The sequence below is a fragment of the Poromitra crassiceps genome (assembly GCF_964638095.1).
Source record: "Poromitra crassiceps genome assembly, chromosome: 2".
Taxonomy (NCBI): Eukaryota; Metazoa; Chordata; class Actinopteri; order Beryciformes; family Melamphaidae; genus Poromitra; species Poromitra crassiceps.
In genome coordinates, this window is record NC_139624.1 from 85,501,090 (window position 1) to 85,516,442 (window position 15,353).

A 15,353-nucleotide genomic window follows, 5' to 3' on the forward strand; every position below is an offset into this window, starting at 1 on the left:
AGAAAGAGCTGATTTTGCTAAATGCTGCATTGGAGATTTGCAGTTATTTGTATATTTCTCTCCCTGGAAATGGATGTTTTTCCACATGCGTCTGAAAAGCAAAACTCAGTGTATTGTTTAAGCCCAGTGGCCCAGTCCATGTGAGAGTCACATTACACACACCTGACCCATCAGTCCATGTGAGAGTCACATTACACACACCTGACCCATCAGTCCATGTGAGTCACATGACACACACCTGACCCATCAGTCCATGTGAGAGTCACATTACACACACCTGACCCATCAGTCCATGTGAGAGTCACATGACACACACCTGACCCATCAGTCCATGTGAGTCACATTACACACACCTGACCCATCAGTCCATGTGAGAGTCACATTACACACACCTGACCCATTCAGTCCATGTGAGAGTCACATTACACACACCTGACCCATCAGTCCATGTGAGAGTCGCATGACACACACCTGACCCATCAGTCCATGTGAGAGTCACATTACACACACCTGACCCATCAGTCCATGTGAGAGTCACATTACACACACCTGACCCATCAGTCCATGTGAGAGTCACATGACACACACCTGACCCATCAGTCCATGTGAGAGTCACATTACACACACCTGACCCATTCTCATGCTTAGTAGAGCAGAACTGGCCCGATTACGCTCAATGCCATGTCAAAAATCGGCCTTCTTGGTTTCGGTGCTTGTACTATGATAGACAAACAACAGGGAAAAGAACATGTTATTTGGGTTTTATTTGGGCAGATGAAAACAATAAAATATAAATAACATTCACAGACCTTTTAATATGAAAATATTTCCAATTTTTAATTTCATATCTCTGCCTTTAAAAACAATGAAAGTAAGATGACGAAGAGATCTAGCTGATGGAGCTGCTTTGCATCCACTGACAAAAAAAAGCTTCATGGCCTCATTTGTTGCACATAAAACCATAAAAACCAGCATAACAAAATAATTTTAAAAGAATCCTATATATTAACTATTGCACTTATTATCACCACATAAAATACTTCCCAAGTCTCGTCCATTCAAATTGAACATGGGAACTTAAAGGCAGTTTATAAACACTGTCATTAAAACTACAACAATCAGTTGACCATCATTTTACTTCCTGTAACAAATCCTCAATGGATGCTATGTTGATCAGGCTTGTGAACTTTAAGTGTATTCTGCCAAACACATGTGATCTCTTTCTTTAATGTATTTTACATCATATTACATCCCACTCATTCTTCACATTGCACAATTGGAAGGCAGACTAGAGGGAAGAGTGAGTTCGACAGTGCCAGACAGTGGACGTCAGAACAGACATGTCACATGCACAGTGAAATAAAACAAGCGCCAATTCGCAATAGCTGTGACCAGATATGAGAATGTCCTAAAATGCGCTTTTTGTGGACCGACAGAGGAACCTATAGAGCTGTTGGTCGCAGCTAAAAACAAACAAAAAAACATGAAATCATGGTCTTGCAAAACATGTTGGTGAAACATCTATGTGCATTATCATGCTGCATGTCGGTTCGCTTTTTTTTAACCGCTGAGTGTTACTATTGTCGAGTAGAACATGTGTTTAACGCTTTCCATGCCTGGCTGACACTCGGGTGGACCGACCCGGGCGAAGATCTCCACAGCCACCGTTGGGCTCAGCAGCGCTTGTTTTTCAGTACGTTGAGTCCTTTCTGGTTCTTGGTCTTGAAGGCCATGACGAAGTGTTGAGGCGCGATCTTCCCCCGGCCTTCGTCGTCCACCTGGCCCATGAAGATGTAGTTCAAGCCTGGTGAGGTCACACACAAAGAGCCTGAATGCAGTGGCGGAACGGCAGAGGCATTCAGGGAGGCCACACATCAGCATCTCCACACAGCATGTCTGTATGGTCTATGTTTATATGCACGCATATAAACATATTCTGTATTCAACACATGGTTCAGTGACTCTGCTGGGACAGTGAGTTTTGCCGCTCACCTCACCTCACCTCACACTCTCGGTGGCGAGCGCTATATCGGCTGAGCTTGACACAGCAATGGAGGCAAACTCAGAGCCATAGGTTATTCAAAACGGTCATGGATACTTTTCTATCATCTTTTACACAATGACATAGGGCTGCACGATTTATTTTGTTATTTTATTATTTTGACTGATATTGCAATTGCGATATGATTTGTGATATATGATATAGATCTATACCAAACAAAGACATTTTCTTAAGTTTGTAGAATATAATGTGTAGGCCAGGACATCTCTAGAGCACGGCAATATTTCATTTAAAATAGTGTTTTAACACATTTCGCCTTTAACAAATATTGCGCCTCCTGCGTTTTGAAAATTGCAGTAGGCAATATTGTGACACATTTCGATTAATTGTGCAGCCCTTCAATAGCAGTCAATTTGCTGTTTCAGCTTCATAGATCAAAAAGTACTTTGTAGAGAGCGATTACAACAGGGTTCAAAACTCACCTCGTCTGATAAACGGACACTTCTTGCACAGGATGATGATCTTGGTGCTCATGGTTTTGCCTGCCTGCTGGATGGCCAGGTTGCCCTCTTTATACACGTTGATGATGGAGACAGTGGCGTACATGCTGCCTCCTCTCATCACCGCGGTAATGACAGTCCCGCTTATCACTGTTGTAGACACACACACACATGTCAACAACAATAAAAGAAAAACTAAATTACTGCAAATCCGTTGTAAAAATCCATATCGCATACAGAAAATACACTTATCGTGTATGCATGCCATGCAAAGCACGCAGCACTTCACACACATTCACATTCAACCCTAGTGAAAAGATTTAGAGAAACTTGTTTTCATTTAGATTAACTCAAACTTAAAGGATAAGTTCGGCCAAAAATTAAAATTCAGTCATTATCTACTCACCCCCATGCCGATGGACGGGTGAGGTTTTTTTAGGTTTTAGAGTTTCACAGCAAAACACTGTTGCAGCATTCTCCTCAAAACAATTGAAGTGAATGGTGAGCAACTTTCAAACATAAAAAAGGCATCATACTGCTCACCTGGCGTAATCCAAGTCTCAAGAACCCCTGAGATGCCAGGTTGAGTTGAAAAGATGTCATTTACACCTTTCTTTCTTTCTTTCTTTCTTTCTTTCTTTCTTTCTTTCTTTCTTTCTTTCTTTCTTTCTTTCTTTCTTTCTTTCTTTATGTTTGAAAGTTGGTCCCCATCCACTTAAATTGTTTAGGAGAATGCTACAACTGTGTTTTGCTGTGAAACTCAAGTTTTTTTTGGGTGGACTCAAAAACTAAACCCATCCTTCCATTGGCATGGGGGTGAGTAGATAATGACTGAATTCTCATTTTTGAGTGAACATATCCTTTAAGTTCACTGGCTACCTTGACAAGTGCTGTTTCAGTGCTAGCAGGAAAACCAGATTGGGAGTTATAGAGATTAGTTCAAATTAAATAGTCATTAAGTCTAATAAAGAATGTTTTCATTGCTCTTGCCAAGAAAAGGAAGGTTAAATATTGGCCTGTGGTTACTGATTAAGGATTAGACTGGTCTTCTTTAGCAATGATTCAATAACAACAGTGTTAAGAGACTTGGCAAAAACACCAGATTGCAAGGAGGTGTTATTATTGTCGGTACTTTTTAAATAAGGCAATAGGAAGTGGATCTAGGTCAGGGATGGGATGGGCAACTTTGATGATAGAGAGGGCCACACAAAAAATTCCTCGCTACCAGAGGGCCAGATTGTGACCGTGCACTTCCACCAGTAGCCTACTGCAACACCATCACTCCCAATTATAGCTACTAATTTGATGAAAAGGACTGGTAATCAAAGTTTATTATACCAACATTTATATTTTTCATATTCAAATTTAGTAATTCTTCCATTCAGATGACACCAGAAACTTTGCTCTAGCTTTAAAACAGCCCGCTACAGCAATTTGATGGGGTACATCACCCAAATATGTGATATGAATCAGATTAGTAATGTTGCATGTGCAATGTGCATCCTGGATATAGTTTGTTACAATAGCGTTAGCTCAAATGCTAACATTAAACAGTATGTGGTGGATGGACAATGCTAACGCCATTATCGCCATGTTCTGGGTTGTACAGTAAAATAAAAACACAGATTTTGGTGGTCTAACCCAATGGTCCCCAAACACCGGGCCGCAACGCATTTGGTACCGTGCCGCGAGCCGGTCCCAATTTTTTTTTTTTTATAAACATACCGGTAGGCTATAATATTATAGGCTGTGTGTGGTAGTTGAAACATAGTTTCAAGTTGACGTTTATTTATGTTTGTAGTTGAAACAAAAACAAATACTGTATGTATAGTAGCCTATACAGTATTTATGACAAGACAAAAGGCTGTTATTTACCCTTTGTCGCCACCTGGTGAGTAAATATATATGTAACTAAAACCATTAAAATTGACAACCGGTCCGCAACTTTTTTTTCCATGTATCTACCGGTCCTTGGCACAAAAAAGGCTGGGAACCCCTGGCTAACCTAACCTTAGACTCAGCCCTCAGTCTTAATCCGTTTCACTCCTGTAAGACTGAGAATATTACTATTTAAATCTTTGCATAACGTTAGGTGGCGCTGTTGGAAGCCTTGCATCGGAGAACCAATCATGAGTGTTGTGGGCGGGCCTGCTTTCTGGGGGCAGTGACGCTCATGCAGAACCGGTGTCTCGCAAAACATCGCCGCGTTTGCGGAGAAACATATTAATCACTTAGAAACAAACATAACCTGTTAATAGGACGTGTTTCATCCGGCCCCGGCGGCTAGAGGTCTTTTCCCCAGCGATAAGCCAGACTCCCGAGGCTAACGTTACAGAGCCTGCTGATGACTCACAGTAGCAAGCGGACCACTTCCGGGTAGGAAAAATTATTGTAAAATAAACAACAGGTATAAACTCTCTTTGCAGCACATCTGTGTCTTGCTCTATATTGGAACTATGATAAATGGCATTGCCGCTACCAAATAAAATTCTAATAATAAATGTAGGCGTGTCTGCTGCCGGCCGTTCTCGCCGGGCTCTGACAGACAGTTTCTGACAGTGAAATTCCCAGACCTTTGGTGGCGCAGCTCACCAAACGTCTGGGAGCCGAGACTAACCTAACCTAACCAAAAACGCCTTGTAATTTATTTATTTTTTCCAAATTGACCCAGGGGTCACACTGAGTGAGGTCGGGGGCCGGGCCGCCAGTTGCCCACCCCTGATCTAGGTGCTGCTTTAAGATGTGGGCAGTGTTAACCTAATCAAGGATAGCACTCAATGTAATGTTCAGACCATTAGAGATAACCAAATCCAAGGTGTGAGTCAGAGACGTGTGAAATCAAAAGTATCTAGCATGCAGATAAAATGTTTCAGATCAGAGTTAGTAGAACAGTTACCGGTAATATGAATGTCACTAGAAATTATAATACAGTCTTATCTGGGGAGATTATAGATCTCAGCTCGGTTTGGATTGTGGTAAAGAGTAAGAGGCGATTCATAATTCTGAACAACTGCAAGATACTCGGAATTTGAAACATCCCCAAGAAGACTCTTCTCTCTGACTTTCTTGCTCTGCCTGGTGGGCGTTGACACACGCTTAGGGGTGAAGTTTCAATCAGACGTGTCTTTCCTGCGGAGTATGACCGGGTCTCCGTAGGTAGAATAAATCCGGCTTGTTTTGGCATATGACTCACTGACCATGACTGTGTTAGAGACCAGACATGAAGCAGTGCCAGCTTTAATGTGCTCGGGAAGCCAATACTCAGCGTGGGCTTCAGTGTGAACAGCTTTCTTTACACTGATGGTACCACAGAGTCTGGACTCAACATTCTGCCTGCTTCCGCTCCTGACAGGGATGAGACTATCCAGAGGGTGATCTGCTTCACCAATGTTATTGTGAATGCTGCTACCGTTACATAACCCAGGGGCTTTGCCAAACTTTGAACAATTCCACATGCACAGATCAAACCAATTCATAACATAACGGCCAAATGACTAATAGTGTGTTGATTAGACAAAATCAATCAAATCAAAATCATCAGTCCACTGTCTCGCCACTTCATTAAAATGTGATGTAACACATTAGTGTATGTGCACACTCTGCCACCACATCAAACAAGCTACTTTTTCCACACACACATGCTTGCCTTTCCCCCCGGTATGCAAATCCAAGTGAAGTCTTTGAAATGCCAGTGGAACACATGTGGTAAACATCTCCAAAGAGGACAACATCAGAAAGCAGGAGAGCAGCAAGCGGCGACCGAGGCTGAATCAACACGTTCATTTACCAACAGTTTACCTACAGTCAGAGGCTGAGTGTGTGTGTGTTGACACTGGGGGACGGAACTGTGTACTACAGTATCCACCCGTTCACCTCCTGACAGACTCAACGAAGTCTTTGAGATGCGCGTCGAAAAATCAGAGGAGCAAAGATATGACTGTAAAGCACTTGTTAGGGAGAGTACGCCTGCTAATGCTGATTGGAACTACTGATATGAACCTTGGGAATGTCTCCTCTGTCCTAACTGTGTGAAGCAATAACTATGATGTGAAGCAATAACACGAGCAAAGCGCAAGCATATCAGCGAATGTCATTTATGTAGTATGACTCAACTCAAATAAGCACTGATGGGACTTTCTTACCAAAATTGCTGGAGCAGTAATTGCTCTCAAGACTTCCTCGTCTTTTGCATTTCTGCTGGCACAGGGCTACAGAGTACTTCAGAGCTGCAGAGACACAGAGACAAAACATTTGTGCTGGCACAGGGCTACAGAGTACTTCAGAGCTGCAGAGACACAGAGACAAAACATTTGTGCTGGCACAGGGCTACAGAGTACTTCAGAGCTGCAGAGACAGAGAGACAAAACATTTGTGCTGGCACAGGGCTACAGAGTACTTCAGAGCTGCAGAAACACAGAGAAAAAACATGACATCACTGTCATTTTGCCTGCCAGTGATGCAAGCAAATATATGATATGGTTGCAACTGGTTCTGCTTTGGTCTATTTATATTCTCGGTTCAAGAATGTGCTGAAAAGTGAAAAGGGACATTATCCACTTAAAAACTGTTAACCATCTAGTCGTTGTTCATACATAATGTCCAATGTGTGAAAGCGGTCAGTACAATGTGTCTTTGAAGAGTTAGAACCACAACTTAGAAAAATACATGGTGACTGTCTAAAATCATACATGGGCAAACTACGGCCCGCGGGCCGGATGCGGCCCGCGGGCGCCACCTGTGTGGCCCGCGATGGAATTGCAAAAAAAAAAAAAAAAAAAAAAAATTACACAGTGCACCTGAACGCAACATGCAAGATACCCGCTGAATAAGTGTCCAAATGTTCATGTCATTCTGGCCAATACTCCACTTTTGTTATAGCATTTCAGTCTGGAATATGGAATATCTTTCAATAATCTTTATGACTAAAAGGCTACATTGATTTAGAAATTTAAATAATTAACTCATTGGTTTTGGATTTATTTAGCTTCAAGACTGCATTTTTGTTCGTGTGACCCTCAACACAGGCTTTGATCATCCCGGGCCACTTACTGATACTTATGCTTAAATTAACCCACTCATATTCTGATTTATTTCAAGAAAAACATTTTGGCTAGTGGAAATTCTAATTGGCTGGTAACTTTAAAATCTAGCAGCCATATTGGCAGGTGGTCAAAAAAGTTAATTTCAAGCCCTGAGAGCAGGTGGTGACATAGGAGTGAGTGAGAAAAGGATGAAATATTGGTGGTTAAGACTGAATAATGACATCACAACTGTTAATTTAAAATGAGTTATTCCTCTAAACGTGGCTTCAAATGCACCAAATTTTTCACGCTGGCGCCGTTCGGCCCTCATCAAAACTTGGTTAGCGAGGACATTTTTTGTGGCCCTCTCTATCATCAAAGTTACCCATCCATGGGTTACGGCATGACAATATTTGTTCGGCCCCCGGCAACAATCTGGGTTTCTCATGTGGCCCCCCATGAAAAATAATTGCCCACCCCTGAATGTTATTCTTGCTGGAGAGGAAAAGGTCCAGGAAGATAAGCCAAATGTCACAGCATGACATCATGGCAGGGAGGCGCTCAAATAACCTGGCTTGAGGAAGGAAAAAAAAACAAGTGTTTGTGTGGGTGACATGAGTTTGAGAATGAAAATGAGCTGGGACTGTGTGTGTGTGTGTGTGTGTGTGTGTGTGTGTGTGTGTGTGTGTGTGTGTGTGTGTGTGTGTGTGTGTGTGTGTGTGTGTGTGTGTGTGTGTGTGCGTGTGCGTGTGCGTGTGCGTGTGTGTGTGTGTCTGGGTGGGTGTGTGTGTGTGTGTGTGTGTGGGTGGGTGCGTACGTACGTACGCCATTGACTGTATCTCAGTGGCATACGCCCACACATTATATGACTGTGTATTACACCAGAGAACTGTGGGCAAGAATGTATGAACATAGTGTTTGGACAAGTGATGTTTGTGCGTCTTTAATAATGTTTGGACATGTGATGTTCCTGGCTGTCTTTTAAAAGATTCTAGACACTAGCTCCAGTATGTTCCATTCTCTCTTTCTCTCTTTGTGTGAGAGAGAATGTTGCATCACAACGCCATGCTTAATTACTGGCAAATACAAAATGTCTAAGTATCCCGAACTGTGAGGGTTCACTGTTCAATTCAGAAGACACTTGATTGATTCACCAAGGACAACTGATGTGATGTGAATAAGGTTTTAACTTTTCTTTTTTCCCTATTTTATATAAAGTCAACCCCTCCACCCCTTCTGCTGATCTGGGAAGAGTTGTGGACTAGCACATGCTTCCTCCGATACATGTGTAGTCACCAGCCACTTCTTTTCACCTGACAGCGAGGACTTTCACCAGCAGGACATTGCGTGTTGGAGGAACACGCTATTCCCCCCAGTTCCTCTCCCCTCCGAACGGGCTAACCAAAGGAGGCACTAGTGCAGTGACCAGGACTCATACCCTTAATCCAGCTTCCCACCCGCAGACACGAAAAATTGTGCCTGTATGGATGTATGGATTTATGGATGTATGGATGTATGGATGTATGGATGCCTGACAAGGAAACACGGGCAGCTCGAACCTGCGACCCTCGTGTTGGTAGGCAGGGAATATACCACTGTACTACCTAGGTGCTCCAGGTTTTAACTTTTTAAACTGGTTTGCCTGTTATTCCTTCATCTTCTTCAATGTCTTGTGATGGCAGAAAGTGAGTTTCGAAAGCCAGAAAGCTCAGCACCTGGCAAATTCATCATTTAGGCTCAGAAGAACACTTTGCACATCTATTTCATTAGACAGGTGTGTAGGAGAGGGATAAATGGATCAAAAGTTGCAAACAAAATCAGGCACACTGTCTACCTTGCAATGAAACATTTATTTGCGACCGCAATAAATCATGTCGCATATAAATATTTCATTGCAAGTTAGACCGTGGGTGGGATTTTTATATTGATCTACAACCCTATCAAACCCCTGCAGATACATTATGGAAATCTTACTTCTTGCACCTTTAAATATTGATGTTGTATTAAAAATGTATTGCTTGGTGGATCGTACAAACCAAGTCAAATGTCTGAAGTATCAAGTGACCAGAGTCCATATCAAAAATGGATACCCTCTGCTGCTGCTTTACAAGGATAAGGTGTTCTACCTGATCCGGCTAATTGCCTCCACATTGGACTCAAATCATAACTCATTTCTATTCTCCATCTGTTATTGGAAGCAGATTCCTGATTCCTCCCTTGTGTTTTCAAGTGAAAGATAAACCCCACATGTTAGGAACAGTGTCCAGAAATCCAGAGCCAAAGCATTAACAAATACAGATGTTAGATGTGTTTCAGAGGTTTTGCGAGTGGAGAAAAGCTGCTACCTACGTATGGGTCGGGTGGTGACGGGCTGTGTGGTGGTGGTGGGCGGTATTGTGGTGGTGGGGAACTTCTTGGGTCTGAACTTGTAGTGTCCAATGAAGCCGTCTGCTGTTAGACTGAGATCTGACAGGAACTGGATCAGGAGCTGGTTCCCCTCTGAGAACACAGGGCTGCAGAGGAAGAGAGACCGGTAGTTGAGAAAATTGAGAAAGAGAAAAAAAAATAAGAAGTCTCAAAAATGTCTTGCACAACATTCTAGTGGGCTCTACCGTGCAGCAACAGTATGGTATCACATACGCTGGAGGGCTATCTCTCTAGTGGGCTCTCCCGTGCAGCAACAGTATGGTATCACCTACGCTGGACGGCTATCTCTCTAGTGGGCTCTACCGTGCAGCAACAGTATGGTATCACATACGCTGGAGGGCTATCTCTCTAGTGGGCTCTACCGTGCAGCAACAGTGTGGTATCACCTACGCTGGAGGGCTATCTCTCTAGTGGACTCTACCGTGCAGCAACAGTATGGTATCACCTAAGCTGGAGGGCTATCTCTCTAGTGGACTCTACCATGCAGCAACAGTATGGTATCACCTAAGCTGGAGGGCTATCTCTCTAGTGGACTCTACCGTGCAGCAACAGTATGGTATCACCTACGCTGGAGGGCTATCTCGCTAGTGGGCTCTACCATGCAGCAACAGTATGGTATCACCTACGCTGGGGGGCTATCTCTCTAGTGGGCTTTACCGTGCAGCAACAGTATGGTATCGCCTAAGCTGGAGGGCTATCTCTCTAGTGGGCTCTACCGTGCAGCAACAGTATGGTATCACCTAAGCTGGAGGCTATCTCTCTAGTGGACTCTACCGTGCAGCAACAGTATGGTATCGCCTACGCTGGAGGGCTATCTCTCTAGTGGGCTCTACCGTGCAGCAACAGTATGGTATCGCCTAAGCTGGAGAGGCTATCTCTCTAGTGGACTCTACCATGCAGCAACAGTATGGTATCACCTACGCTGGAGGGCTATCTCTCTAGTGGACTCTACCATGCAGCAACAGTATGGTATCACCTACGCTGGAGGGCTATCTCTCTAGTGGACTCTACGCTGGTGAGCTATCTCTCTAGTGGGCTCTACCATGCAGCAACAGTATGGTATCGCCTACGCTGGAGAGCTATCTCTCTAGTGGGCTCTACCATGCAGCAACAGTATGGTATCGCCTACGCTGGAGAGCTATCTCTCTAGTGGGCTCTACCATGCAGCAACAGTATGGTATCGCCTACGCTGGAGGGCTATCTCTCTAGTGGGCTCTACCGTGCAGCAACAGTATGGTATCGCCTAAGCTGGAGAGGCTATCTCTCTAGTGGACTCTACCATGCAGCAACAGTATGGTATCACCTACGCTGGAGGGCTATCTCTCTAGTGGACTCTACCATGCAGCAACAGTATGGTATCACCTACGCTGGAGGGCTATCTCTCTAGTGGACTCTACCGTGCAGCAACAGTGTGGTATCACATACGCTGGAGGGCTATCTCTCTAGTGGACTCTACCGTGCAGCAACAGTGTGGTATCACATACGCTGGAGGGCTATCTCCGCAGTATTTTCCAATCCTCTTGGCATCGTTGATTTCTGCCCCATTGAAAATGGAGACGTGATCATAGCGGCAGTAGTTATCTCTTTCCACATCAAACTTCTCAAACTTCACCTCAATGATCTGCAGGAGGGGACAAGTCACAAAGTACATCCTACTTCAACCATAAGCCTATAGGCCGTATCAGGCTGTCATTTGATTAGAAGGAACAGCCTGTAATTTGGGGGATGATGTCATTTTGTTCCACAACCACTGTACATATACAGTAGCTGCCATTTTTAACGTAACTTGATTTGAAACATTTGATTCCACTAGATCTACTTTCTCAAGACCAAACCAAAGTAATATGTACTATCACTCAACATCGTGTATGTCTTAGCATGGCGCATCAAAGCAAACTATCTACCGGGGACAATTTCGATTTCAAATTCAAACAAGTTCCCCCAAAATAGTTAAGTATTCCTGTGAGGGCACCCCCCAAAAAAATACAAATAGCATAGAGTGCCAAAGTCATGCCCTCTTCCGCATTCAGCATACGAACGAAGGGATTTCATCCGCCATTCATTTTTCCATCTACATTTCGTAAAATCCTTATAGAAATAGTCTTACGTGGTCAAACCAATAAGCAATTTATCTATATTTAGAATCAGCGGAGATCATAGAACATTTCACTCAGACAAAAAAAAAAAAAAAAAAAATCAACATTTGTATTTTTTAGTTTTAACCCGAGTGAAAAAGTCTCTCCTGATCCTAAATATAGCTGAATTGCTTGGTTTGACCAGGTACAACTATTTTTATAAGCATTTTACAAAACGTACATGGGAAAATGAACGGCGGATGAAATAAATTGTTTGTATGCTGAACACGGAAGAGTCTTTGGCACTTTTTTTTTAAAACAGAACTCTTCTGCTTAATTTGTTTGAAGATGAACTGCCAAACCTGGTTCTTTGGTGCCACTATGTGCCAGGAGCAGGTGACCCCGGCTGGATAGTCCTTCTCAGGCCAGTTGGGGGTTTTGAAGGAGCCTGAGGGCTTGTCCAGGCGGCCTCCACAGTACTGTTCGCCTGCAGTGTATTGAAGGAACTTAGTCTTGGCTTGTGATCAAGAAAGTCTGCACAGTTAATCAATAAAATATCATTACAATATCAATAACGACAATGTCCAAATTGCAAGTTGCTACAGATTTTCAATACAGGAAACTGGACAAAATATTGTATTCAGCATGACTATATTTCCTGTTCCTTGACGTATTTGATCCACATTCAGTGTAATTTGAAAGGCAGGAATGGTGTGTGCATGACATGATCCTGTAATTAACCAGATGTCTAGTTTAATCAGCACTTCTTTGTGATTATGAGCACCCTAAGGAGTCAGTCTGTTTGGCGCTGTGCACTGAGCTGTGTAAAAAGATGCCACATGCCTCCAATAACATCAAGCATCTGAGAAACATCAACTTGTTAACTGCACAAGCTGTTTCGACTGTCAAGAGCTGGAATCAACAACAAAAAAACATGTATTGTTTGCTCTCCAGCATGCCTAACGGACAAGCACGGTTTAGCACAGTGGCAAAAATAGTTAACAATAGGAGGGGTTGTTGTGTTGTGCAGTTTTGACAACTTTCAGGGATAGTATGGCAACAGTCTATCTGCTACCATCTGTTGTGTGAGAGCCAGGCAGGCTGGCTAATAGACATGGCCATTACAGCTGTCAGCTCCTTGGGTACAGATAGGAAGGTCGCTCCTCAGACAACCAGCCATTAAAATTCCACAGAAATAGTGCCGGGCAATACGTCTCAATTCCCAGCAAGAGGAAAAGGCTGCTGGCTCAACTCCGAGTGATACCGCTGACCTGTCCAATCTACTGCAGTGCTCCAAAAGAAGAAAAAAACGGCTGTGAGAAATTCCACATCATACTGTGAGAAGTGTTGAGATTTGTTCTTCTTTTTTCTCAGATCCTGGAGCGTGAAAGCAATAGTTTCGTCATATAACTGAAAGCCTTAAATGTCACTGTCTTTTACTGAGCAAAAGCAATAGGCTCACGTTTCTTTTTCTATGCTATTTGTGCAAAAGCTGAACTCTAGTGTAGGATATAATCACCCCATCTGGGCATTATGGTAACTTGCTATGACCTCACTGGAGCAGCTCATGTTTAACAGCAGTGTTAATTTGCTCATTACAGAGTGACCCTCTGCCCCAGACACACTCCCGGCGTGTATCAGATTGCTTTATGGGGTGAAGTCATGACTGAGACTCGATCCCCCGTGGCTTCGCTTGGGTAGAGATATACTGAACGCCGCTGTGATCCTGATCATGCACCCAGCAAGATGAGAGTTAGCAGGCTACAGCCATCCCCCCATGTTCTCCACACGTGCCTACCTACCTCTCTCATGTGGGTGGGCAGCAGAGAAGACTGCCAGGAAGCCACTCCCAGCAGTGTTGGCATCGGACACCATCTGTAGGAGCATCTTGTTGCCCGTGGAAACCAGGGCTCCTGGCCTGAATGTCCCACAGAAGCGACCGAGTCTCTGTCCGTTGACATGGCCACTGTAAACATCTACATAGTCATAGCGGCACAGGTTGTCACTCTCCAGGTCAATAAAGCGGAATGACAGGACCACTACTTTGCCCTCAGGGACCTGGGGAGGGAATCCACACACAATAACTTCATTACTAAGTAGTAATCCAACATGCCATAACTTAACATATATGGAATTATTATAATAGTCTATCTGAATATTGTTAATTGAATGGGGTTAACACCTTTTTTCAGATTTTATGGCAGAGATAGGCTATACTCAGTATACTGTAATTGCAAGCATGACTCATGCCTACTGTACAAATTTCCAATAACACCACACCACCAGCTTGTTTAAACTTTAAATGTAATGTCTGCCTGAGTGTGACTGTGTGGCCATGTATACAAATTCCAGAGGATGAAATTTAGTGTGTGATTGGTGTGTGCAATTAAAAAAAAGTAGGCTATTTTAAAATAAGAAAATAACTTTGTTGTTGTTGTTTGTCTAAATGAGTGGCCTAAGCACGCCATCATCACAGTATCCAAAACAGAGTGGAATAGGACTCACTGTGATTCTCCACACACATTTGGTATTTGGGGGGTAGACTCCTGGGTACCCCTGACTCCCGATTACTCCAGAATCCCCTGTCATATTTCCACCGCACGTGAACGTTGTTGGTCTAGAGAGGGGAAGAATGTTTTCTCTGAATCTCAGATTATGATGATGTGTTACTGTTTTAAACATAGCCGATATAAAGAATAATAATAAACAAAAACTAACGAGAGCCGATTTAGCTCAGATTTTTTTTATTCTCCTCGCCAATGCGCCATGTGTCTTGCCTGGAGCAGCGCAGACTGCAGATTCCTCTAAATAACCCTCCAGTTCACTGATCATTGGCACCTTGCTCACTGATAGCCTAAAGCTCTTAAAACAAGAATTTGCACAGAATATAAAATGTGAATAAATGTGTACCTCCGTTGAGACTGCGCGCAGACCTCTGTCAAGAACAGTAGACTCCATGCGCAAAAAAGGCTGCATATTCTCCACATTGTCGGGTTAACGGACCAGCCTGCGCCTCGCTTGTTTTCGCCCCGTGGCATGAATGACATTGTGTTCAGCAGCTCAAACGGTGGGGAAAAGTACCGAGAAGTTCCTGGAGGGAGTTTCAGCAACTGCAAGCTGGAGCAGATGAATATAGCGTTTGTTCTGCGTGGTAGGAGGGACACAGGCAGGCAGCTGCTTTCCACCCAAAAAACCTGCGAGAAAAGACGCACCGGAGGGGTGTGAGGTCTCGCATTAGTACAGCACCTGGCCTGAAAACCTGCAAGGACGCGGCATGAATACTACACTTGACTTGATAGTCTAGGCACTGAAGCATAACGTTACTTGG

At 43.5% G+C, this 15,353-nt stretch overlaps 1 protein-coding gene across 2 annotated transcripts; it reads right to left on the reverse strand.

The window, feature by feature from the left end:
* Nucleotides 1-763: 763 nt before the first annotated feature.
* pcolce2b (procollagen C-endopeptidase enhancer 2b) lies at nt 764-15,072 on the reverse strand (the record flags this gene model as incomplete). 2 transcript variants are annotated; one of them, XM_083632194.1, is made up of 9 exons in its annotated part: nt 764-1,804; nt 2,485-2,652; nt 6,645-6,728; nt 9,873-10,036; nt 11,435-11,571; nt 12,388-12,512; nt 13,828-14,083; nt 14,531-14,642; nt 14,936-15,072. In XM_083632194.1, 9 exons carry the CDS (start codon nt 15,070-15,072, stop codon nt 1,674-1,676), a joined length of 1,314 nt encoding a protein of 437 aa, XP_083488320.1. In that variant the 3' UTR covers nt 764-1,673. The 2 variants fall into 2 exon arrangements, with proteins under 2 accessions (XP_083488320.1, XP_083488319.1); XM_083632193.1 differs by having other exon boundaries at nt 764-1,828.
* Nucleotides 15,073-15,353: the final 281 nt, after the last annotated feature.